The sequence below is a fragment of the Drosophila tropicalis genome, unplaced genomic scaffold (genome assembly GCF_018151085.1).
Source record: "Drosophila tropicalis isolate 14030-0801.00 unplaced genomic scaffold, ASM1815108v1 contig_694, whole genome shotgun sequence".
Taxonomy (NCBI): domain Eukaryota; kingdom Metazoa; phylum Arthropoda; class Insecta; order Diptera; family Drosophilidae; genus Drosophila; species Drosophila tropicalis.
Window position 1 is genome coordinate 2571753 of NW_027173176.1, and position 27556 is coordinate 2599308.

General features: G+C 37.3%; 1 protein-coding gene across 1 annotated transcript in view; it reads right to left on the reverse strand.

Moving 5' to 3' along the window:
* LOC137579375 (uncharacterized) overlaps positions 1–27556 on the reverse strand; it is a 55365-nt gene that overhangs the window by 17687 nt on the left and 10122 nt on the right. Inside the window, exons 2-9 of the mRNA XM_068293113.1 lie at positions 22149–22428; positions 21866–22002; positions 20016–20141; positions 15068–15172; positions 14153–14244; positions 12469–12705; positions 11263–11421; positions 5637–5815 (exon numbers count right to left, since the gene is read on the reverse strand). Of these exons, the coding sequence (XP_068149214.1) occupies positions 5637–5815; positions 11263–11421; positions 12469–12705; positions 14153–14244; positions 15068–15172; positions 20016–20141; positions 21866–22002; positions 22149–22428 (1315 nt within the window). The remainder of the gene's footprint in view (positions 1–5636; positions 5816–11262; positions 11422–12468; positions 12706–14152; positions 14245–15067; positions 15173–20015; positions 20142–21865; positions 22003–22148; positions 22429–27556) is intronic.

The following is a 27556-nucleotide window of genomic DNA, read 5'->3' on the forward strand; positions in this document are numbered from 1 at the left end:
TTCTCTTGTTTCCCGTCTACTTTATGAAATGGTAAATTGAAGTAAGCGTCGATAAGTCATTGGATACTTTGTTCTCCCGATATGGCAAAGCCATTTATACCTTTGCCAACGGTTGTCGTATTAAACTTCACAATGGAATGAAGATGTGAAAAGAGAACAAAGAGTCCTTCTTTTCCATCCTTCTTCTCGCACCTTTGGCCCCAATATCGCAATCAATTTACCCCCATCTGTAGTCATCCTCTTATTGTTATTGTAGTGGTTATTGCTTCCTTCTTGCACTCCACTACCTACACCAATTGGGCATGCATGCTATCCTCCGATTGAGGGTAAACAAAGGTGCAACTGAATAGACAGAGCCAAATAGTAAACATGCAGAGAGGCACCCACATAATCTCACAAATCAACCAAATACTAATCTTATATCAATAGTCTGTGGTATCCAAAATTATGCGGGAATATGCAAGTGGAGAGTGAATTTAGCCAATTTTTTATTCGGTTTAATGTAAAGTAGATTAGTAGTAGTCTCAGGAAAGAGTTACATATACTTATTAATTTTAATCTATAAATAAACCTTTGATTAAGAATAAAATGCATTGGACTCTCGGGAATTTGGCTAGGGCATACACAATTCCAAAACATTTAATGTTGGTTTAAGCATTTGATATTGGTACTGTTGATTTTATGAAATCAAAAATTCTGGATTATGAGTAACATAAAAAAAATAGAGGAAAAAAGAAAGCAATGAAAACTCGTATAATTTTTTTAAAGTTTGCCGAAAAAACTTTGCCTGTGGCAACAACAGCTAACGAAAGGATGCTCGGCAAAGTCTTCGAAAACTTTTGGTACGACCTTTCACCGTTTCCTCCCTCTAATGTCGTCACCATCACCAAGTCAAGTCAAGTAATAATCCGTAAATCAATAAAATTCGTAGCTACTTCCGCTAAAATGTCAAATGTTGAAAATTGTATCTATTATAAAAACATTTGAGTTGAAAGCCATTTCACTGTTTGTGTATAAATTAGTCTTTAACAAAAGAATGGTCAAAGTTAGCTTCCGGAATCTCTTATGGCTTTTTAAACTATTCACATTATGTATTCAATGGGGCGATTTTTTAAAATCGTTTGGCTAATAAACATAAGTATATATTTAGGATATTTCACATAATAATTTATTTGTTTCATCCGTCATGGATGTGAGCTGAGGCATAGCAACTCTACTCTCTAATAGAATGGAAAATGACAGTTTCTGCAGAGGGCGTTGGCTGGCGGGAGTGAGGCAGGCAGGACTAGCTCTGATTAGCGGTAATTGGAGAAGGTATCTGACAGGAAGCTTGACAACGGCTAATTACCAAGATTGAGATTACGTGGAAGTTGCTTTAATTGCGAGAGGGTCGCAATAAGCGTTTATTTTTTTTCGCCTTCCTTTCCCTTCTGTCTGCGAAGGGAAAATACTTTTCCCCGAAAAAAATAGGGAGAACTTTGACAGATTTCTAATAAAAGCTGAGAGGGTCAAACAAATTTTCAGAAATACTTTAGCACAGTAACAAATAATCAATAATCTCTACAATTGGGCTAATTAAGATGACTGTGTTTTTCCTTTTCCCGTTTATTTATTGTACCTTTTAATTGTTTTTACCACTGCCTAGTAACCTGTCATCGATAGAGATATGACACTGTCTATAATTATGAAAATTGCATGGACAAGGCAAAAGAGAAAGAGAAAAAAAAAACTTGTAATTAAATTTAAATTTTGAGCGCTCGCACAAAGTTTGTGTTAAAGTAAATTTAATTGAATTGAAGGGTATATCCTTTAGCAAGGGTATAACTGGCCACTCTGGCTGGCACTTGCCACCTCCCACTGCCACTCATTGCCAGTCTCACGCCCACACTATTTTGTTCGTCCTTCATTGAACTGAAAGTTATACATTTAATTAAACGTAATTGAAAAAGTTATGGCAAAATCAAACGAAATTAAATATGCAACAGATTTTGTGTATGGACGTAATCAATCAAATGAAAACCATTGCTTTGACTTGACCCCACCCTCTAACAGCTCTTTGTTTCTTGTTGCCCTCACACACACACACACACACACCCACACACAATTGAATTCATATTTTGTGCATATGATTATACAAACTTATGCACACTCGTTCGAGTGTGTGTTGGTGAGTAACGGTATAAGTTTTGAGTGAGTGTTTTTCTCCTGTTGTTCATAATAAATTTGTTCAGTCTATTTGAAATTTTTCGTGTGTTTTGCTTAATGATGTTGTTTCTTCTTGCTTTCTGTATATATGTATGCAAGTCTGTATAAATGTGTGTGTGTGTGTTTGGTGTAATCGATGGTAAAAGGCGGGTGGAGACCAGGCAGAAGGTGTGGCGAGAACAAATGAAAGCAAAATTGAAACGATAAATATTTGGTTTTCGTTAAAACTTTAATTAAAATCATGTTGCAAACCGTCGCAATAATTTATTTGCAGCGCTCCAGGTAAATGTGTGTATATGTATGTATGTGTGTGTCTATATGTATGTTTGAGTGTGCCTGTTGGGTGCGGTGTATGTGTGCGTCGATAACAAAACAATTATAGCGCTTTATTTGTATTGTTTGTTGCCCACCGCATTCAGCAAACCTCGCAGCAGCCCAACTTTTTGGTCCTTCACCCGTTCCACGAACAACCCCTTGGCCATGCCGATATGTTAATTCAGCAGCGAGAAAAAGCGATTGGAACGCGTTTTTAATTGAAATAGCCGCAGAATGTTAGACCTCTTTACCCTCTCACACTTTTTTCATTCCCCTTGCCGTTGAACCTCTGAAAGTTATTGCAAAATTTTTGCCAAGCATTGCTGCTTCTACACACACATACACTCTCGCACTCACATATGTTCATACAAATGAATGCATAACGTATACGCAATGTTGCCCCTCCGGCATAGTTTTAGTTGTACGAGTAATTTTTTTTGTTGTTCACATTTTTCTCTCCCCGCTCATAAGAAATGCAGCAAGCCATTAAAAACTAATTCCTGAAATAATTCCCCAGCCACATACATACGAGAGTTGTTTTCATAATGAGTTTGTCCCGATCAATTCTTAATTTTTCTACCGTTTGCTTTACATAATTGCAATGTCAATAAAACACACAGAAACTTCAAAGACTGCCCTTGAGTGAGCTAAACAGAAATTGGTATTAACGCTAAATAGAGTCCTCTGTGTGGACTAAGTTCGAAAGCTTTTTGACAGTTTAATATTTTGATTAATAAGTTGACACATTTTGTTTTTTTTTTTTTAAATAATTTTAATTAAAAATGCTTTTTACTTTTCTTTTTAATCAAACTGAATTAGCTAACAAGAGGAACATCTGGACTATTTGAATCTTAGACTGTATATTTTTTGGGTAAATAATTTGATGGACTTTAAAATTGTTTCTATTAAATAAATAATGGAATGGATGAGAAATAGTTTGTGGATTAAATTTTAGCATAGAGTGAAGTGTATTTAGATCCGCTTCATGCTTTTACAAAAGAAAAGAAAAAAAAAAAAAAAAAAAAACTTTTAACAGCTTTGCCTAACAATAAGTAATTCCAACTTTCGACATAATTAAAGTTTTCCTTTGAATTTATTTCCATCTGGACAGATTAAAACTATGATAGATATGAGCAAAAGACCCCTGCTAATACTTATCCCTCCTTCATTTCCTTTACCTTCCTCTTCCTTTTTCAATTCTCTCATTATCCTAGCAAGACAACAGCAGGCGGGCACATCTGGGCAATTTCCCAAAGCATTAAGTCAGGGTAAAGCTAAAGTTAAACGGTCAAAAATTAAGCAGAAACAACAACATTAGCGCAAAAGCAAAAGGCAAGGCAAAGCGAAAAAATAAATACGCACCCAAGTTAATGAGCACAACAACAGCAACAACAACAACGACGACAGTAAAACCAACAATAATACGGCATAGAAAATGCAGATCGAGTAAGTTGATGCTGCCGAAATTGCCTTCTCAACCAAAACACTAATTTGAAATTTGCAAATAACGTTGACGGTGACGATGGCGGTGGCGGTGACGGTGACGGTGATGGGGGTAGAATGAAGCGGGCAGAGATGATGAAAAGGAAAATGGCCAAAGTCAGAAAATAAAATCTACTCACAAAAGTTATTAAGTGCAAATTAATGAACATTAGCGGCTGTGGCCAGAAAACGAAACTTCCGTTGCCTACTCTTGGGCGCGCACTACTCATCAGTTGGTAGCAGCAACTTGCTCAAATTTCATTTAATAAATTTTCAATTAAATGCAGCTGGCTGACGCTGCTTGACCACCCGAAAAAACCCCAAGAAAACCAAGAAGATTGGTAAGCAGTATAAAAAAAAAAAAAGAAAAAAAGTATGAAATGCTCTCATAATTTGCCGCAATTATACAATGTGTGTGGGATGATTAAGGGACAGCTCTCGGGCAGGAGGAGAAGGCACTTACTCACTTAGTTAGCTCACTTACCAGATTGGCTACTTTAATATTCAGAGAAGTGCCTACGAGTTGTAAGTTAAGACCCAATGAGAGAATGAAGTATTCATATTTGTTTTTTTTTCATTTTGCGGCAATCTTTATCCTTGGCATTTAGCAAATTTCTCATTTTATAATTGCTTGATTTAAGTCAAAGCAAGTCAAGCCTGAAATAACCTTTTCATAATGTATTTTCTAGTTATTCCCCCTACTGTCACTGTCTGGCCTTGAATTTCATTAAAATCTAATTTAGTCCATCTCACCTTATGGCTAGGCTAATGAAACACCTGGTTCATGGTTACCCCGTACCCGTTCCCCATTTCAGATTCATTCTGGCTCTGTTACTGCTAGGAAACGTCAAAAGTATTGCCACTTTTTGTGGTTGTTGTTATTCCAATTAAGTTTAAATGCGACGGAGTTTTTCCCCCCAAATTGAAAGCAAGGAAAATCAGCTAGAGGCTGTTTCCTCAAGTAGCATTAATGAGTAGGCAATTTAAATAATAATTTTAAAAAATCTTCACTACTTCCGACGACATTTGTACACTCTTACAAATTCTCATTGATCGAATATTAATTTTTAAAATTAGAAAGTCTTTATCGTTTGAACAGAAAAATTGGATTTGTGGCATTCAAATTATTTTAGTTGTCATTAAAAAAGTTTGTCAAAGTTTTATTTTTGTGTTCAATGAAGTCTCTCGAATCATTTAATGGCAATCCTTTTGATTTAAAGCTTCATGGTTCCTTTTTTTTTCTGCACACTTGTAATTTTTTGAAACTAACGGGTTAAGGAAACAAAAGGAGAAACCACAGAAGCGCTCTTGAATTGGATGAACTGACCTAGTTGAATTTTATGGTATTGAAGAAACCTACTTAGCTGTCTTACATTGTTGAAAATATTTAAATTCCCTGTTGCAAGAGAGTGTAAAATGGCAAATGTGACCCCGTTTTAAGTGTGAACATTGGCCCAATGGCCATGCACACACTCTTATTGGGGATTCCCAGCAGATGAAATCGGTTTTCCATGCACCTGTACAGGCAGTAAGGCAACAACATGATGAATTCCCATGGCCCCCCAGAGGCTGGTTGGCTTAATCATATGGATTGTGATTTTCATGATGTATCAGACATTTCGTAGATTACTTACCCGGATTGGAGGCATTGATGTGAAACTCGCAGAGATTCTTTGTGCCCTGGGCAAAATCATGTGAATCGGAATCGGTAAAAAGTATATCCACATCCAGTTCGAAGCCACGATTCGGTATACCCTGCTGTAGAGGTGCCGAGAAGGGGCTTGAATGAAAAGCCACCAGCATTTCAGGACCACTTAAAATAGAAGAAAACATAAATTATAACAAACAATCGATAATATAGTTTATGTAATGTAAAGTATGTAGCTTTGCTTTCGTTTAGACATTTTTCGACATAATTGCTAAGAAGAAATCTGTATAAAATTTCTCTAGTTTACCCTTGCCGGCAACTCTTGCACCGTGGCTGCCTGTTTCATCTTCTGTCTGTTGTTTGAGTCCCTGACCAGGCAACTGCCACTCCAATTAGAGGCGTGAAAAAACTTGTTTCACATAAATTTAATTTGCACAATTTTCGGGCAAACAAGAAGAAAAGTCGTAAAGTTTTTTGGCCAACAACAAACAAACAAACAAACAACAAAACAACACCAACAGCCATAGAGAGCGGGCGGCTTGCCAAAAATGTTTATGAGCTAGTGTTGTAGGGGTAATGGGTATGGGTATGGGTATGGGTATGGGAATGGGAATGGGAATGGGTACGGCTAGAGAGGGAACAACCACGCCTAAAAGTATGACGCAGTATTTTGCTTTGCTTTGTTTTGCTTTTCCACCCCATAACTCTAAGTTCCACCCGCTCAAACCCAAAAACCTTACCATCGGTTCAGTCATGGTTCTGGTCTTGCTATTTAAAGTGTCCCGCGTTGCGTTTGTCGTCTGGTTGTTTGCATTTTTGCTGCCAAATTAACTTTTTTCGCTATTGTCTAGGGGATGATGCAGAAAGTTGAGCGCAAGTTTTTTTCTCTTTTTTTTTTTTTTTGGCAAGCCTACTCGATAGATGGTGGAGCTTGAGCAGGAGGTAGCTAACAAAATGTTCATTTACTTTTGCCCACCCGTTTGTCTTTATTCTCTCTCTCTGTCTCTCCTTCTTTCTATTTGTGATTTTCAGCCTAAAACTATGGCAAATGACAATCAGTTGTGGGTTGTGGGTGTAGTGCAGCGAAAACTAACACCCAGCTCAGGGCAGGCCAGACCAGTTCAGTTTAGTTCAGTTCAGACGAGACCAACTGGCGCCAGCTTAGGCGGGCAAAAACTTTTCAAGTTTCGGTAAGAGATTACTTTACAACTGAATCAATATTACCAATATCAGGACATGCATAAAAACAATATCCATTTAATAAGTCTGCCAAAAACAATGTAAATGTCAATGTTATCCATTTATCCATATTTGTATATATGTATATGATTAAATTTTAACAATTGCTTTCTATATTCTTTGCAGGTCATTTGCAATGTTTGCTTTATTCCTCTCGAGTTTATTTACCTTTGTTCCTACTGGATTATGGTTTCTTCTAAATGACATAACAATGTTTCATAAATGCATTGCCAAGAAAATCTCACAACAATAGTTGGGAAATTGTCTGAAATATCCCAATTAAGCTTAAGGGTAAGTCTCAAAAGCTTTGAAAACGTTCTAGAGAAGACAAGAATAGTTGCTATATATCTATGACAAGTAGTTGTATTTCTTTTTTGAAAATACTTAATCTTTGCATTTATACGAAAATGTGTGGCGGATAAAATTTTGATTCCCAATTATCATGCAGGTACAAGTAATTGTAAAAATAAATACAATTAAGTGTACAACTATAATAATACAAGCTAAAATGGGAAAATTATGTTGAACTCCGATATTCTGTTTCCTTATAAATGATCCTTTCTAGAGATCTCACTCAGATTGTTGTCCCCTGCCTCCTCATGCAATTTCAATACCATGTATTTGATTCATGACCACCTCTATTAGTTTGGCTATTCTTTCGTGACAAAAGCTTGTCATAGTTTTTTTGCCCATGAATCCCAATGAGCTGCTTACCTTACCCAAAGCCACAGCATAAATGTCTCGTCAAGCTTTTCAATTTAAATTTCAAATTGAATTTTTATTACTCAACGACAACATGGGCTTTCCACATAAAACCAAAAAAGAAAAAGCACAAAAAAAGAAACACAAAAAAAAAACGAGAATAACATAAAAATTGCGTAAGCAAGTTGTCAGATCGACTTTTCAATACCCTGTAGCAACAGTTGTTAACAATGTCAAAGGGACACGAATAAAAACTTGTATACTCTCTTCAGTTCACCAAAATACCCTAACACTCACTCGATTGTAAATGCGGGATAAAAACGAATATGCCAAGTACTTGTATTTAGATCCGTAACACGGAGAGCTACTGAGCCGATGTCAAAAGCCATCAAATATGGCCCACATAAATGGCTTTTTAATACGTTGAAGTTGTGTGGGGAAGTTGGAGGAATATAAAAAGAAAGACACACACAAGTTCTTATTATTAAAACGGTACGTGTCCTGACTAAGGTGAATGGGGCTGGTTCAGGGGGGCTGGGAATGATGATGGCAGCAGCTGCAGTGCCAAGTGCAATAAACTGCAAATGAAAAGTAAATTAATTTTTAATATAGCTCGCAAATATTCTACATCTACTCCCCAACCTCTACCAGCAGCTGCTCCATCTTTGAATTCATCCAGTGCGTTCTTTCTGATGGGTGCGTGGCATATTGGGTGACTTTATGGGTAGCCTGGGCGTACTTGATGGCAAAAGCAAAGGTAAACACAGAATACACTATACTTACTGCTACACATCTGCACAATCATACATACATACATATGTGTGTGTGAGTGTAGAAGAAGGGTCAGAGTATCCTGACCACACATGTTACGACTGACCTCTTATCAGGTCAGAGGCATAAAGAAAATTTCCAGTGATATGGAAATTTTTGTGTTTGATTCATTTTTTTTCCTTTGATAACCAGCAACGACCTATGCTGGGTCATTATACAAATGAATTGAATTTCAATAGTTTCCGCCTGGTGATGCAATAAAAAACAACAAAGTAGAAAGGAAAACCAATAAAAGGTGAGGAAAAAGAAAAGCCATCGCCCATCAACTTCTTTTGGCACCTTTATTATGTTGCAATTTGAAGTTGCTTGAGGGGGAAATGAATAATTTTTATGCGGCATTTGCCCCATTTTACACTACCCAATCTCTTTCTCGCTTTTTCTCTCCCTCTTTCTGTCTCTTTCTCTCTCTCTATTGCTTTTATTCCCTCTTTCACCCGTTTACTCTCTGTCTTTCTCTTACCGTATGCATTTGCGATTTTCGCATAAAGTCAAGGTAAAAGGAGCAAAAGGTACCTATCAAATTGTATAGCTCTCTCTCTCTCTTTCTTTATTTTTCCCTTTCTTTGGTATGGGGTATGGATGAGTTTGTGTGGGTGCACAGATGGATGGGTCTTAAGGAGGAAGGCGGGAGTGGACCTGTGTGTGCATTTATAATTCGTCATCTCGGAAAGACGATCCTGCCTGGATGCCTGACTACACGGTTGTTTGCCTGGGTGCTGGTTGATGCTGCTGCTAAGTGCTGGTTGATGATGTTGGGGGGTAAAGTAGGTCGAGAAGGGGCCATGATAGAGCCCTAGCTTAATGCCCTGCATTTTACCCTTTATGCATTTTTGATGCGTTTGCTTATAAGATTTCTGCCTCTCTTTGCTCTTCCTCGATCAGAAAGACCTCAATATATGCAAAAGTGCAACTCATTAAGAGATTAGAGTCAAGCTCAACCGCAGTCAAAGCAGCATTTCATTTCTCTAACCCCTTTAAAAGAATGAAACCAATTGTTCACTAGAAAAAAAACATTTGTATGTATGTGTGTAAAAAATCGAAAGGTACACACAAGTGTTCATGTGTCCAGATAAATGACCAACAATGAGACATTTTTTTTTGTTTAAAATCTGTCGTTCAATTGAACATAATTTATTATCGCTAAACCACTAATGTTAGTTTCATTCAACACTCATTCGGGGAAAGGAGAAAAACCAAAGACACGTCAAATAATATAATTTACCAGCGATTTCAGTTGTTTCGACAACCGAACTTCATTATTTCACTTTTTCACATAATCGCCATTGAATTTTGCAGCATTCTTTGCACCGTTGCACGCTGCGAGAGTTTCAGGCTTTTTAGCCACACACAAACGAGCAATTCACAGCCACGGACGAAGGCAATGTCTATTGCAGTCATTGTTGTCTATTGAATCGATGCAACACAACTGCTGTAAATACATATACCTACTCAGTATATGTTATCGAAACAGGGAATCTAATAGTATTGATTTTCATTCATCACTAACAAAAGATTTTAATGCTTCTTAGAATGGGAAGGTACTCAATGGTGTTTAAGTCTTGCACAATGTGAATATGATTAAACGATACGAGCCAATTACAAGGAATTTATATCAGAGTTTAATACAATCGTGGAATTTTCTACGACTTTAAGCAATTTTGGAGTGATTGTAGAATATATATGCTCGCTGAGCTCCTTTTTTTTGTAGGGTGTAATGAAGTAGTGTTTTAACTATGTTAAATCCAAAGGGTGGAATATAGAATGTATTCTATAATAGCTTCTAAGGCAAAGGCACTTCAGCCAGTTCACTCACTTATGTACGTACATATATGCACAATATGTGTGTGTGCGCGCGGGTGTGTATGTGGGTGTAATTTCTCTTACCCTTGTCAAGGTTTCCTCTAACCCTTTAAGAATGAATATTGGCGTGCCAATCTCTCTATAAGCAACTTTTGGGGGCAACTAATGAGGAAAATTGTATTATTGCATAAATCACATGCAATAATGTTTTCAATAGGGAGACAAGATGAGAAGAAGGGTAAGGAGATCGAACCTAAAATGGAGGAAAGCGGAAAAGTAAGAGAAGGATGCAGAGACCGTGGAGAAGTCGAGAGAGGGAGAGGAAAGAGGCAAAGCAAAGCCAAAGTTGCAAACGGCAACATAAATCTATTTCAATGAATGAGAAATTCTCTGAAAGAGATGCAAAGAAAGACTGTCTAAAGAGTGAGAGAGAAAAAGACACATACAGGGTGGAGGGTGAGGAGGATTAGATAGAGGGAGAGGTAGGAAGCGGCGTTCATTGCTGTCTGCAGAGCAACCCAATTTCCGGTTTTTGCTTAAGCATTGACTATGTCTCCTTCCATCTCTGTCTCTGCAATGTGTATGGGTATTTTCTTCTATGTTTTTTTTTTTTTTTTGCCTCATGTGTGAGTGTGTGTGTGTGTGGGCATGTGTGTTTGTGTATATGCCTGGGTATGTGTATGCGTGAGCGTCTTTGTATCTATGAATTGGAACACATACGCCTCCAGGTCAAAACTGCATTGCAGTGCAGTGCACTAGTCGGTCGGCTGCGGACTTCTCACATAGCATCACACACAAACACACTCACACATGCTCATTAAAATATCTGTCCCGCATCCTTTGCATTGTAAATGTGTTATGAGTTTGCTGTGGCTTATATTTAATTTTTTTCATCCTTTTTTCCTTTTTTTCCTCTCACAAAAGCGAAATGGCGTTAAATAAATGCGTCTGTCTATCTGTCTGTCTTTCTCTGTAAGCCATTTGAAAGCAAAGTCTTTACATGTACATAGTACATTCATCTTTTGTACAGTATAACTTACCGTGATACAACCCGTGGTAGCCAGTCACCGCCGCAATACTTGGCCAAAACGGGATCATTTGTTGAGCTGCCATCATAAAATATTAAATGATCGCGTTCGCCCGTGCAATCCGACCAAGCGCGTATGGAACGCGATGTCTTATTAAAACTGGCAATGGAACTGTGGGAATTAAAGAGATAAAAAAAAAGAAAACGATAAATGTATATTTTATATATTGCAGTTGTGTGTGTTGAATTATGCTTTATTGTTTTCTTTATTGACTTGCTTGAATTGCTGCAAACTTTCGTTTTGCATACGAATAATTGAATGGGTCTATGCAAATTATTGCTGAAATTGTTATAAATACATATATGTATATTTTTTAAAAGTTTTTAGACGAACAATTGTTGATGTTGCCAATTGTAAACGTTTTGATACGAACAAAAAAAATGTAGCCTACTTTTTTGGGCAGATGAATAAATAACCTAACTAGTACATGTCGTATACGTGATATTTTATTGAGAGGGGTATTGAAACAAATTGATGTTTACTTTTTACATATGTATGTTGTAAATATATATATGTATGTTTGTAAGACTTCTTTCACTACAAGGTGTGAAATACACACATAATATTATTTTGTGTTCTTAGTAAACAATATTAAGATGCTTGAATTGAATTCCAAGATAATCTTTCTACACAATTTTGAATCTTTTTGCATTAAATTTATACATATTCAAATAAGTGGAAACAAAATCCAGTTAGTTGTCGAGCATTTTGTCAGCGAATTGCATGTGCATTGTATGTAAATGTTAATTGGATATGTGTATGCATCCGTTGATACAAATACATATGTATATACATACATGTGTATGTATATAGATACAAAATGTACTATATGAAAGCAGCAAGTGCTTAACAATTTGCATTCGGTTTGAAATCGAGCACTACGACAACTGAGAGGGAGAAAGAGAGAGAAGTGGGAAATAAAAGGATTGGGAATGGATGGGAAAGCGGAGTTTTGCTATGGCCAACGTAAAACCTTTCGTTTAGCAATTTGCCAAATGGAAATTTCTCATACAAATGCAATAGTCGTACGTAATGCTTATTTAATGCCCAGCCCCTGCTCTAATTTTGGTCGTATTTGGTGGGCGGGGTCGAGTGTGTATCTCTCTATAGGACAGTTATTCGCCCCGCCGCCTGTTTGTCACCCAGTTGCATACTCACCGCTTTACTAAGGCCTTGTGTTGATTCTCTTGGCTAACAGCAATCATGGCATGTTTGCTTGTAGGAACTTCTTTTTGTCGTATGGTCCAATAGCAAGTAACATTCCTTGGATACATACCAGGATAATTTGGACTCTGCAGACGACACTTGTTACGATAGCATTCATCGAATTGCCGTGTACAATAGGTGCCAGGTGTGACACGTCCCAATTCAAGAGGTTTATCAGGCAGTCCATACCTGTGGAAAGCAATACAGAATGTTTGTGTGTAAGCGTATTACTCTGTGTGTGAATGAGTTTATTTTACAACTATCGGTATTAAGGTTTGGCAATTTGCATAAAATTTCGTTTATTTTACTAATGCTTTCTCTTTTATGCATACTTTTATCTAGATATTTCTCTCTCTATCTATCTATCAAACTATCCATCTCAATATCTATAGTTCATTTTAGTACAAGATTCGAAATAAGTTGCATACTTTTTGTTGTTCTTTTGAAAATGTTGTACAGTAAATTGCATGAAATTTGTTCGGGGGTAAAATACATTTCAATTACTCTTTCTCTCTTTCTGTGTCTCTCGCGACACATATAGAGGACAAATTTGACATATGGCCAGGTACAAATGGTTGAAAATTCTATTGAACGAACATACATACACACACTCTCTCACACACACTCACTTGAACAACACTTGCACACACACATTTATACAAAAAAAGTTGGAGTTGAAGCCAGCTCATGTTTTATGCATTCCCCCAAGGAACTGGAACAGAAACCAAGTGGCTTTTTTGTTCTGCCATTACCAACACCGCGCCTCATCCTACATATATGTATGTATACACATACATACATATACATATATATGTATATATCCTCTAACTATACTTTGCCCCAATACCCGAGCACCACCATCAGGTGGCTCAGATTTAAATTCTAGCATTTAAATTGAGAGAGAAAGCCACTCACAGAAGCACACAAACAAAAAGCAAGGAAAGAGCGTTTTGCGAAAAATCAGAAAATAAAAACCCATTGCAGAGTCCTCAAGAGTTGTATGATAAATTGTTAGCGCCAGATATCATGGCGGGGAATGCTGTATAAGATTTGAAATTTGAAATATTTTGAGTAAGTGAACAAGTTGCTGAAGCTATCGCACTTTGGCCACAATGCTAAAGTTTGCAAAATCGGCTTATCACATTATTCCTTTGAATATGTGTGTATATCAACAAAAATATCACAAGTCACATGAATTTGATTTCAACAATATCTTTAAACTCATTCAAAAAGGTTTATGGCACAAAAAAAAAAAGAAAACTAAAAATATATCAAGTAAACTTAAATCAACCAACAAAAAGTGTGACCAAAAGAAGAATACATTGATGTATTGCATAAGGTCTTTCTAATGCACCTTATTGCATTTAGGTCTTGACTCTTGTTTTTGGTGTTTTCTGCGTCTATCTATTCTATTTGACCTCACTTAAATATATGCATGTAAAGGGTGTTAATAAACCTGCCACAAACACTTTTCGCCCAAACATTATTCTATGTACATATATACTGGGAATTTTCCTCGCGTCAGCTGCACATTTTCTTAAAGCCAACCTAGATGTATTTTTTTGGCGCTGGATTTGTTTTCCTAAATGCGACAGAGTGCTGCTTGTAGAACGTTTGTCGTGTTGCCAACTCTTACCTCACAACTGCATCGGACTGGCTTATAAATTTATATCTGATGCTGAACTCAAAAGGCTTCTCATCCCGTATATTGCGTGGCGGATGGAATACCTGTGAAATTGAAAGACGAAAATATATATATAAGTATAGATATACATAGGTATGTATGTGTGTATATGCATAGATATGTATGTACGTATGTTGTGGTGAAAGATACAACATAATAACTTTAAAAATCGATACTGTGTGTGTAGGTGGATGGGTGTTATGGGCTGTGATTGAAGTGTGAAATATTTATCTGTGTCATAGAAAACAATTGGAATTCGCCGTTGCCTCACTACTTGTCGTGTCATTGCGAAAACAAAAAAATGGCAAATTGTCATCTGCACACTATAATTTCGTATTAATTATGCAGTCTTCAATCTGGGCAGCCATGTCAACTGTTCATCAACGGCAGTCTTCTGAAGAAGAAACAGTCTTTCGCTGCATCGGCGATGAATGTTTTTTAATTTACATAATTTATACTCTTGCCGTTGAGGCAATGGCAAACGGCAACCAGCAACTGGGAAACTGGGAAACTGGGAAACGGGAAACGGCAACCGGGAAGTGGCAATGTCAACGTGGCATGGCAGCTGAAACTGGACACTGCTGTCCTAGCATCATGGAAATCGCTGAATCTCTGTCGTTTGCCTTCATCTTGTTCATTTTGGCGTTTTTATGGCTGTGCGTTTATTTAAAAATTAATCAAAAAGTGGCAAGTAAACATTACGCCTTATGAACTAAGGGAGGAGATGAGGTAAAAATATTAACAACACGGAGTCCTGTGTATCAATGGTTCCTCACTCTCACTACCCCCTCCCAAGGCACACACACACACACACACGAATACATACAAACCTGAGCTGCCCCTAACCTATCATTCATTAACACTCACCTTTACTGAGGCTGTCACCGTGGATGTTTCGCTGAAATACAATTGCGGTCCAGTGGCCTTGCCACACCAGGAGCCACCAGTGAATGGTCTTCCCAATTCGCTGAGCTGCCAAGTAAATAAATATATAAAGAAATTTAATTAATGAAATATTAACCACATTGCCACGCATCGACATGAGGGAAAGTACAAAACTTAAAGCTGTGCAAGTAAATGAAAGTAGGTTAAGTTAACCCTTGTCCGTGTCCTCTTGGCCATGGCATAAATGATGAAATATGATGCGTTGGTTGGTTGGTTGCTTGGGCGGTTGGTCGTTTGGTCGGTTATTCGGTTGCCTGAGTTGAGTGAGTCAATTGCCAACTTTTTGGCATTTAATATTTTATCGTTCTACTCCTACAAAAAGGTTAAACAAATTGTTCATATAAAGTTTCAAATGCATAGCAGGAAGCGACCAAATAAAAAAGGGGATCTACATGCTCTCCCATGTATGTATATGTACATGTAAATAGGTTTCATATGAACTCTTAATGATGATGCATGATTGATTATATTGCGATAAAATTGAATCATCATCAAACTAGAAACTTACAATCGATATTTAATAAAGGCAACTAACTAGGCTTTTGGATATATCGGCCGTCGATTAAGATATGCATTTAGGTATATCTATTGACCATAGACTTATTTTCAAAGAATCCATCCATGGTTTATTGGTTGGGTGGTTTGAGTCATAAATTCGATGTCATGTATTTTGCCGTTTCTTGCCACCGCAGCCCGGTTCAATTGACATTCATTTGAGCATAGCTAATGCCAACCAAGAAAGCAGTTAGTGCTCTATATAGAGGAGGGAGAGAGAGAGCGAGGGATGAGGAGAGTACCCCATCTCTTTAGCCAGCATGTCGGCATCTGCATCTGCCTGTGGCCTAGGTCAGGTTCATTTACACTTTGCCAATTCCCTTGCCAGTGCATGTGGTTCCAATTGATTAAGTTTTTTACGTAATGGGTTATTTGAACTGCAGAATGAAGATAATGTTGATAACCATGCTGATGATGACGATGATGATAATGATAATGATGATGGTGATAATGACGATGATGGTCGTTGGTCATTGGTAAATGGTCGGTGGTCGATGTCCAATGGTCGATAGTCTATAGTCTATATCTATGCCCATGTCCTGCGGCTCCTGCAGCTGGTCCAACTCAAACAACAATTTTTGCTGTAATTGCAAAGTTGCCGTCGTTGTTGGCCAGTCGATGTCGTTAAATATTTGTGACTGGTTAGAGTTGCAGTTTAGTTCAGTCAAGACCAGAGAGGCACGACATGAACATGGGCATGGGCATGGACAGTGGCATGGGCATGGGCATGAACAGTGGCATGGGCATGGGCATAATGGTAATTTTCTGATTTCGTTTTTGTGTAAATTCATTACAAACTCCGGCTGACTAGTCACATCCATTCCTCATCTGCTCTCCTCATAGGCATCCTCTTTTTGTAGCTCTTTTCAACTTTTTCTGTGTGCATTCGAGCATTATTAGCATTGACTTCATAACGAATTATTATACTTTTCTCTGCCGTTGTCATTGTGTTTATCTTTCACTTCTCCTCCTCCTACTTCTCTCTGTCTAATCTTCTTTGTTTTGCGCCTTTGCCTCATTCTCTTTGACTTCGCTTAAGCCAAAATGCAACAAAACTTTGACATAAAAATGATGGTGTATTATTAATTAAAAATAAATTAAACTTGTTAAAATTGTTAGTTACTGTTTTAATGGCTAGCCTTGCGGGAAACGTGACATTTATTTATTAAAATAATGTTTCAACATGCAATAATATGCATTTTGTGTCCTAGGAGAATAGATAGCAAATTACTCTGCTAGTCATCGTAAAGCATGTAACAGACAGAAAACGCAGAAACATTTTCAATTCTTTCTACTCTCTTTGTTTACGATTGGTGGTTAACAACACGAGAAATCTATTCAAATAACCCTCGTTTGCTGTATTCACCAGCAAGTAAGGTCAGCCCGAAAGTATGCCACATATTTGGCCAATCCAAACGCACCATGGAGAAAAATTATTGGCGTTATGTTTAGTTAAAGAGCTTAAAATGATGACAATTTAAAACGCAATTTTATTAATTTTTTAATTGTACTATGATTCTATTCATTAATCAACTTCGCGAGATATCTAAATTAGAATTCCAATTTCATCTTCATCTTGCATTGATCAGCCTCTAGTTCTTTATATTGCAAAGACTACAGGATATTAATGTTTGAAATAAACACAATAGACTAAAAAAAAAACAACACAAGAAGCCTTTATATAGAGCATCTTTTATAGTGTTTGAGTGTCCTTGTCTGTCTGGGCTTTAGCTCTCTCTCTTACATTCTCTCTCTTCCTCTTGTTTTGCATCTATCTGTCTCTTTTGGGCAAACATCTGCCTTGATTGTCAAATATTGAGTCATTTACTCAAAATTGAGGATGGTGGCCTTCACAAGGCTCTGCTGCCAATGATCCTTGTTGTTGTGGGGATTCGGTATTAACATACATAAACTTTGTTATTTATGTGTACAATGTTAAGTCGAGACAAATTTTGAAAGCCTAACAAAGTTAGTTAGTATGAATTATTTAGAAAAAACTAAACCAAATTCACTTAATGAATTAGAGACAAATAGTAAAGTATTTCGACTAATGTTATTTTATTTTTTAAGCTACCCTAAGAGTTTAGCATTTTGATTATAAAATTTATATATTTATTTATGCTAAAAGTAAATTGAATATCAATTAAAATAGCCACTGAAAATAATTTTAAAAATAAGAATTTCCATTAATGCCATAATTATTCCTCCAATATTGAAAAAGGACTCTCAGTTAATACATATGACCGTATGTATATTTGGCACCAAAGTGTATTCGAGAAGGTTGCTAATTTATGAAAAATATTTGAGAAAAGGTCAGACTAAGGTCGGACGCAAGCACACACACGCACACACGCACGCTAAGAAAGCCTTGAGAAACTCAAAGGACTATGAGGCCCTTTTGCCCTGTTACAAAATGCATGAGATAAAATAATGTTCAAAACAAAATTGAATAAATGATTAAACTGACACTCGGCGAGCTCTGCACATACACACATACAAACATACGAGATTCTACGTGAATTCATGTACGCATGTATGTCTGTGTGGACGTATAGAGAGGTAGTCAAGCAGGAGTCGATGGTTATAAATTTTCTATGCGTTTCGGTCAAGAATTTATGTGACGTAACGAATAATTTATAAGAGTTTCACCACGGGAGCAAAAACCGCGTCAGCAGTTAAAATTGTTTGCCTTAAAAAACATATAAAAAAGAAACACCAAAAGACAAAAAAAAAAAAAAAAAATGATTTTTTTAAATAAAAACGTTTCAGAAGAGAACACAAACCTGCGGTTAGTTACGAGTTTATATAAAACTACAATGACAACAACCACAAGCGAAAAAAATGGCAAAATTTTTAACTGCATTTTAAAAGCGAAAGAAAAAACGACAGGGGAAATTGGAAACCAGAGAACCATGGCGTGAGGGGGGATCAACCTATGGGCAAGGACGAAAACGGGAATGAATGCCTCCGTACACATGTCAAGCGCCAAATGCAGCTCCAACAGACAGACAGGAGCACCAAATGGGACAGACATATAGCGAACAGCAGGAAGATCTGTTGTGGATAGCCAGTACACTTTAATTTTTTTTGTTGTTATTTTTTTGTTGTTTATATACAAGCACCAACATACGCCCCACGGTTCTTAAAATTTATTGTTGCAACATGGGGTAGATGGATGGATGCGGCAGTGTGGAGCCGTGGTGGGGGTCAACTACAACAGCATCGGTAAACTAATAGAGGTTTATGGTTTTCCCAAGCTCTCCCATGTTCATCCCTCTCCCTTGTCAGAGAGAGAGAGAGAGTGAGTGAAAGAGCGGGCGGGCTCGACTAGTTAGTTACCAAACCATGAAACCAAAACCGTAACGAAACAAAACAAAACAAAACAAAACAAAAATTAGAGGCACAAGGCGGGGGGAGGCGGGAGTCAAGTTAGTAAAGGGCCGATGAAATATTTCCTACCGATTTAGCCCCATTGCCGAGATTTGTATATCCCTTTGGATTATTTCAATAGATCTCATACAAAGTGCTTTAACTGTATCCTACGAAATGCTTTTCTAAGACAAAATAAGGCCTTGCAAGTGTGCACAATCGTCGTATGTATGTATATATGAGGTTTTATTTTTCTTTTTTTTTCGATTGCGTATATTTTATTTAGCCAGAGATTTAGTTCTGTGATAAAAATCTATGTACATATGGGTACACGAGAGGGTTGACCGATAAGTAGTCGATTTTACATTGGCTAAGACGTTTCTTCTTACAGGATATACAAAAATGTGGCTCTTTCTGCCTCCAAGCTACAAAGAAACTTTGAAGTCGACCCTCGTAAATAGTTTTCTTTTCTGGCCAAATGGAGGGACAACCAACAAACCAACCAACCAATCAACAGCAACAACAACGATAACCTTCAGGACTTAAGCTTCAATCTGGACGTAATTCAATTTGCTGGGCTAATGTGATGTTTGCCAACAGGGCAAGAGGAGCCAGAATGAGAGGCAGACTGTGAGACAGACATGCAGTGTGCGTGCAAAAGAGATAGATAGTTTGAGAGCATAAGGGAGAGAAATACGGGGGAAAATTACAGAATTACTCGGACATTGATTGAATCGAACGACATCAACATCGACATCGACATCGTGTGATGTCCCTTTTTTCGCTTTCATCCAATACAGTCGGGTTAAAGCATTAAATTACCAACCAACACAACCAAATGGAGTGTAAAACTCCAATGCACAACTTCGTATTTGTTTTTATGAGCTTACATAATATCAATTTCAATTCAATTTCAATAGTCGTAAATTCAATTCTTGCATATTACCTGCATAAAGCCTTCAGGACAACCAGGCAGCTCACCGGTGGGGCTTAGACTCGTTTCATAACCATCCACATCTGTATCGACCATGCCCTCATCAAAGCGGCCCACAGTAAAACCATCAAATATGATCTGTGGAATAGAAAAGCGAGCGTAAATATATAAATATCCATCATCAACATCATCATCGTCGTCATTCTTTCAAATTAATCAAATTATGAAATATACTAATAGAAGCAGGAAACAGAACCAGGCAAGGCCAAAACATATGAAATGAAAATGCATAATTCACGAATAATTAAGAATTTAGAAAGTCACCCATCGCCCCCCTTTCGCTTGTCATATTTTGGTGTTTGCCAAACTTTTTGTAACGCAAAAGTTATGCAAAAGGAAATCTAATTCCTGGGGTAAAAAAATATGTAACCATGACCACTCTTTGCATATTTAATTGGCCATCAGCAAACAGAAAACAAAAGTTTCTAAATCAGCATACAGAATTCATCCTTATCCTCTACTTTAAAGCCAAGTCAATTATCTTTTAAACATCAAATCCCAAAAGAAAAAAAAGCAACAAGATGTATTAGCTTTAAACCAAAGCTGAATTTTTCTCCATAAACTAAATTTATTATACCTATGTTGTATATAAATACTAGAATTTGGTTCATGCCCAAATTCCTCATCTCTCGATAAGTTGCTATTTTTTTTTTTTCTTGGTCTAACAATATTATTCCAATCAATTTACCGCAACAGGGCGACGTTGAAATAGATAAATGGAAGCCAACCGCGTGATTTATATGTTGCGAAAAGCAACAGAAAAACTATATACATATGTATATACATACATATATAAATATACCTTTTGGCATGACATGTTTTTCGTGCAAGGTGCAAAGATGACATTGAGAGGGCATGGAAAAAAAACTACCTCTTTATTCACCCCGCCCCGCCTTCGTTTATATGACGGACTATATTTCTATGGCGGAAGAGAAATCAATTATGTTGACATTTTTCTAACCAAAAACTTAGATTGTTAACCAACTGATGTTGTTGTCGTTGTGAAGCGAAATTTAGCCATATAAATATATACATATTATGGTCTGGAAAGGAAAGATTTAGCCATTTCTTTTTCTTTCCCTTGAAAAGACACTATGGCCTTCTAACAGATAGCGAACGGATATACAAGTACTCCTTTTGATGGGTTGGTTATCAGAATAATTATAAATTAAATTTTAAATAATAAATTAAAAGACTGTGATGGTATTGCCAAAATTTATATACATAATATATAGATATAATAAATACAAATGGTGGCATATACAAATATTTAGATGGCAATAAATAAGATAAATTAGCTATATTTTTAGTCTTTTGCTAGGCTAGCGTTTAAATTTTCAACAATTATTAAATTGCACATTTTGGGAAAACTCTAACTAACAAACGATGGGAACGCACAAACAGAACCAGACACGCACGGGTCATATATGAAAATGCGAGTAAAACGCATCCGCATGGATATTTGTATGTATGTGTGTATGTATGTATGTGCAGACATCCTGGCTTATATGTGATGGCTGCTGTTATCCGGCTCCCGCTGTGTCATGCACACAAATACACATGCATATAGGGATGTATGCTTATATCTGTGCATGCATTGTGGACTTATGTCGCTGAGGAACGTTTGCGTAATCTTTGGCCTACAGGGCACTAAAACTCAAGCCTTTAACTGAGAGCCGGCAATGGAGAACAACAAACACACAAACACACGCACACACACACACATCAGTATCCACCTACGCATCCACTCATCCACTTCACCGAACCCTTTACCGTTGCCCCGTTCTCAAAATTGAGCTTACCTGGACAATGTCGCCTTGATCATGACCGGACGCTGTGAATGTCAAGTGACACAGGAAGGGCATTTTATTCCACTGTGGTGTTGGCACTTTTATGGAATAGGTGCGTCCAATGTCGCCGTAATATGTACGATTGCACACTGTCAACGAAAGATTTGTATATATATATATATATATATATATGTAGATGCTGGTATGTATGTATAGAAAAATGTAAATGTGTGTCGAGCCGATGCATGGACCATGTATGGACAGTGTAGATGCCATCTCGTTCACTACTACTTACCAGAGCAATGTTTGGGCTCATCACTGCCATCCGCACAGTCGGTGCGTCCATCGCAATACTTGTCGAGGGGTACGCAAATGTTACCACTATTACCGCTGCCCTTGCATGAAAACTCCGAGACACGACAGGCAAGGCCCAAAGTGGTCAGCAATAGCAGAAGGAAAAGCTGCAGCTGAAGTTGGCGTAGCAGCAGTAAATGCTGCTGCTGATGGCAGTGTTTGTGACGGCCGCCACCTCCCCCTGTGGTTTCTGTGGCATCGGTAGGTTTCGGAAGCAGCATCTGTGTGTATTAAAAGAGTTAAAGTGCGATTAGTTAAGTCAACACAACCCACCCTGACAGGTGTGTAGTTGATGATACACAAAGCAAGGTAAACTGCCCCACTAGAATAACCCACTGGACCTTCTCTTTCTCCTTGTTAACCAGTTAATCAAAAATTTCACCATTGAAATTTGTTTAAAATCGAATTGTTTATGCGATTCTTCATTTTCTAATCAACAATTCATTATGTATACTCGTATATGAGTGACAAAGGATATTAGAAATCCTTTTGTCTAAATCATTTACCTATAACCTGACTTAGTTTGTCCATAAATAAATCAAAATATTAATTGGCAAGTCAGAACCTTGTTAGTTTACATTAGTTATTTGCAGTTAGTTAGTAGATGGCATATAAAACGTAACGATGTATGCATTTATATTCGTACTTGTACATATAAATTCTATATATACATATATTTATGTGCATTCATATATGTATGTGTATACGTACAGATATTTTGGACAGTGGCACAAAGAGAACAAAGTGCTCCAACATTCAAAGTAAAACTTACGACACACTTGTAAACGGCCCTTCAACTTCTTTTTCCTTTCGACCTCTTCAACTTTTGGGTTTTCCTGTTGTCGGGGCCTGGGCTAAGACCGTGCAGACACATTTCGGTCCTAACTACTTCAAGTTTTCTACGCCCCCCGTCCATTCCTTATACATAGGTACATACATATATACATTTCTCTTCCTTTTTTTTGTCAGGATAACTTTATGGCTCAGACGTGCCCCTTTTGCGTATATTGAAAACTCTGCATTGTTATGGCAGGTGCAAAAGTAAAAAAATATGAAGAAAAAAAAAACCAAATACAAAAGAGAGAAAAAAGAAAAAGAAAACTGTTATTGGATTCGGCCTGTTTAAAGACGCACTTGATTGCTCAAATCTTTTGTGTATCCTTTTAAGCCTTTTGTTTTCCATTATATGCCGGAAGTGTTGTAAACACTTCAACACAGGACAGCAGCAATAGCAGTAGCAACAGCAGCAACTGAACTGAACTGAGTTGTAGTGGAAGCCAGCAAAGAAAAGGCTAAAGCACAAACAAGTCCAAGACAGAACATGCCGAGACAAGCGACTCAACGGGGACTCCATTCTATATGTAAATTTGACGGCGACTTTGAGTAAAATTTTAACGAAAGCCGACAACGAAATGCTCTCGTTCCTAGGAACGACGGAGACATACACTAACTGCAGATTTGAGGCATTACATTTCCCTTGTTACAGTAATTTTTCAAAATGGGTCTAATGGGACTAGGGGAAAAAAGGTTCGGATGATGAATATCAACTAGCGCATTAAAAGCTTCTTTGCTAAAGAAAAATTTCTTTATATGTATAAATCTATAGTTTATATTCACCCCTGTTTGAAGGAAAACTTATTACACCCCATTTTCATCTGATGGATACACAGGGTATGCAAAAATATAAGTGAGAAAAAGGCACAGGAAATAAAGCATAATAATGTGGCGTGACAATCAAAAGGCAGAGGACCGCTTAACTTGGCAAGAGAGCGGGTATAAGGGAGAAGCACGTGTCAAACGGGAAACACTCATAACGCTTTGTTTCACTCCCTCTCAAAGGGTTTTTCTACTGTCAATATGTTTGCCATCGCTCAAGTTGCGCTATAATTGCGTATACTCGTATGTTGCATGTTGGGATTGAGGTTGGATCTGGGTTGATGTTGATGGCGAGGGGTATTGAAGAACGGGAGCGACAAAGGGCGATGGAGTTATTCCCAACCGGAATATACATACTCATACTTTTAAGAAAGCTGCAAATTTTGATGCCTTGGGAATGATAGCGGCAAGGGACGACTAATGCTTCCTCATGCTGAGTTGGGTCACAGGCTGCAAGTGGCCATGGGAAATGTGTTTCATAAGATGATTAACTCCAGTCAAAGGAATTGGAGCAAGTAGCGGATAATAAAACGAAAAAAAAGCAAAATGGGAATCTTGTTTCCATGGTAAGTGTTCACAACGAATGGATGAAAAGAATGGATTGCATTCAAGTCCAGAATACAATTATTCTAAACAATATTTGAAGAATATTAGCCTAACCTTTCAAGACAAATTGGATCCCATGGAATGCAAATATCGCAGCTTTTTCAAAACGGAATAAGCTAAATGAGTCTGTTTAAAGGACTCACTGTCTGTTAGAATGTGAATATATCCGACACATTTGTGGGTAAAAAGGCTTAGATATAGCACAGGCATAGTAAACTAATAGTTTATCCTCTGACCAACTGTCATTGCTTTGCTTAACCAATAGAACGAAAAGAGGAGGATTAGTAACAGGAAAAAAAAAGGGCTGATAAAAGAGAAGGTCATCGTTAGCCCTGTCCCAATCAGGTGTTTTATTTTTTAGACCAATCAATGTACTCTCTCTCACTCATACTACAACACACAATCAATTTCTAGTTACAATTCCAAATCTTTACCCAAGTAAAGTGAAGTAAAGGAGGGAGAGAGGAGAAAAAAAGAAAGAAAAGAAATATGGATAGGACAACGTTTGCCACAATTGACAAAGAATTTATGTGATGCTTATGAAAGGCTTAACTGAGGTAAGCTCCTGTTCAATTTGCCCAGAGTAAACCAGAATGAAGACGTGGAGCAGACACAGGGCAACGATTATGATAAAAGTAAATAAAACCAAACTATGGCAAACTGGACATGTAACGTTGTTCAAGTTAGAAATAATAAATAAATTGCTTTCATATGTATGGATAAACTCAAAATGTATGCATAAATTTCAAATTATATTAAATGGAAATCCATTTAAATTTATTTGACTAATAGACATCAATCAAACAATGGAAACCTAAAACTAATTTAGAACCAGTTGTTTGTTGTATATTCAAAAGGACAAAGCTTTAAATACTGTTGCAATCTAAACTTTGAAATGCTTACTTTCAAATCGTCTGTAATAAATTGCAAACATTCTGGTATAGCTGTAATCCATTTTTTTTTTCAAGATCATTGCAAGGCCAAGGGCGACGTTAAGTGGCCAAAAGGCGTCAGAAAATGAGATGAAGAAAAAAAAATTAGCATAGCATAGTCATTTTGACGAGGAACAGGCGTCAGTTTTGCGATTTCAAAGGCAAAATCTAAACACCATCCGTGGGCGATGACAAGATGGCCGTACAACACACACAAAACATCAAGCAGAGGCGTGAAACCAAAGTAGCGGAAAATTTCTTGCAGGCCATGCTAAATCCGAACCAACTTTGAGATACCCTTTAGCAAATTAAATAATTTCACTTTGAAATATTATTATTATCTTATTAGAATGTTCGTAATTGAATACTTTTGTGTTATCTGCTTGGCTTTTATAGTCCCTACAATGGCGAATGCAATTTTGTTAGATATAACATACCCTGAATTTATCCTATAGTTACAGGGCTTGCAAAAAGGAGAAAAGAAAGAAAATGTCTATCCAACTTTTACCCTGCCGGCTACGTGAGCAGCTACTTTTAGAGAAATGGCCAGAGATTATATTTCGATGGTTGTGAGGGTACAGGCAAGGCACAACGAGCGGAGGCTTGAGGTTCGTTATGTCTGTCCATCTGTCTGTCGGTCTGTTGGTCCGTCTGCCTGTCTGTATGCCGCTCGCCTTTGCACAATTTAAAGCTGGTGTCACGCATCACGCATCCGTCTAATGAGTGTCGTTTTCGTTTCTCATCGTTCTCATCTTGGTGAGCGTTGTCTGTGGCAATTGCAACGTGCCACAGCGGGGCAACATTATCTTGGTTAGACCAGAAGAGATAGATGGTTCATCTTTTTCTAACTGAATACGATGGAATTTTAAATGGCTTTCTGCCGCTTCGACATTTTTCTATTTTGGATGCACTAATTTTCGGGTGAACTAAACATTGAATTTTCCACGAGATTTCGGTTAAGTTTTAGTTATTAATTTGATGTTTTGCAAAGTCTTTGCAATCTGGTTAGGTATTACATAATGCTATGAAAACATTCCATAATTTTTCGTTGCCTACTTATTTGGGATCCGTAACGTTTGCCAATCTATAGAGAAAATCACCCCAACAAATTGCAAACAATTTTCCAAGCAAGTCACAATAATATTTCAATACGATTTGAGTTAGAGTTGACAAAATTGTTCAATTTTGGTCTAGTATTGATCTTCAGATAACTGATTGGTAGCTTAGAGCTTTAAAACTCGTATAAAACAGGAAAAGTATACGAATTAAAAGTGGTTTTGTGTTGCACTTTGTGTAGACGGAAATCCCTTTTTTCAGCCATGCATTTGCATTCCAAAATAATATACGGGTTTTCCAAAAGAAAGGCATTAAGCACGAAAGAGAAACAGAGAGAAAAAGCATGGCAGGGGTTTGAAAACGAAAATCGTCTGAATCTTTGAACACGCTTTGGCACTTTTCACACACACACATTCCAGTCTAAAGGCCAAGACAGAATGAATACCTATTGACAGATGAGGGAGGTGAAGAAAGAGGGTGAGATGCAGACATGCCACACTTGCAGTCTTTGAAAGAAGCAGCATTTGTGGGTGACTGAACTTTTATGAATACACACAAATGTTTCTACATATTTACGAGGGAACAAACAAAAGTTCATACAGTCGCTTTGAGGTTAAACATTTCACTCAATACTAGGTGCTTATGTTTGTACATGTGTATGTTTTTAGCAACCAACACGACCTTAGGACACAGAATTCATATGCATCAGAATGCCCTGACAAAAGAGTTTGCCAAAAATGAGTAGAAGTAAAATGGAGCTCTGCAAATGCTTCCACAAAAATGTTAGACTGAAAGTCTGCCTAATAAGCTTTATGAGTTTCTATTACACTCAAAGCAAAGAATTTTATTGCAAATGGCTAAAGTCAAAGTATCGCAATGGAAACAATAAATTTTCCATCAGTTGGCAAGGAAAGTCAGATATTTTCATGTATATTTCTAAAAATTGTATTCAAATCGTTTAGCCTAAGCTCTAAACGCAATTGTTTTCTTTAGTCAATGGATATATGTATGTATGTATGTACACATAAGATCGATCTAGCGCAAATTGCGACAGAATTTCCTATATATCAAATGTCCTAACTGGCTGCAAACGAATTAT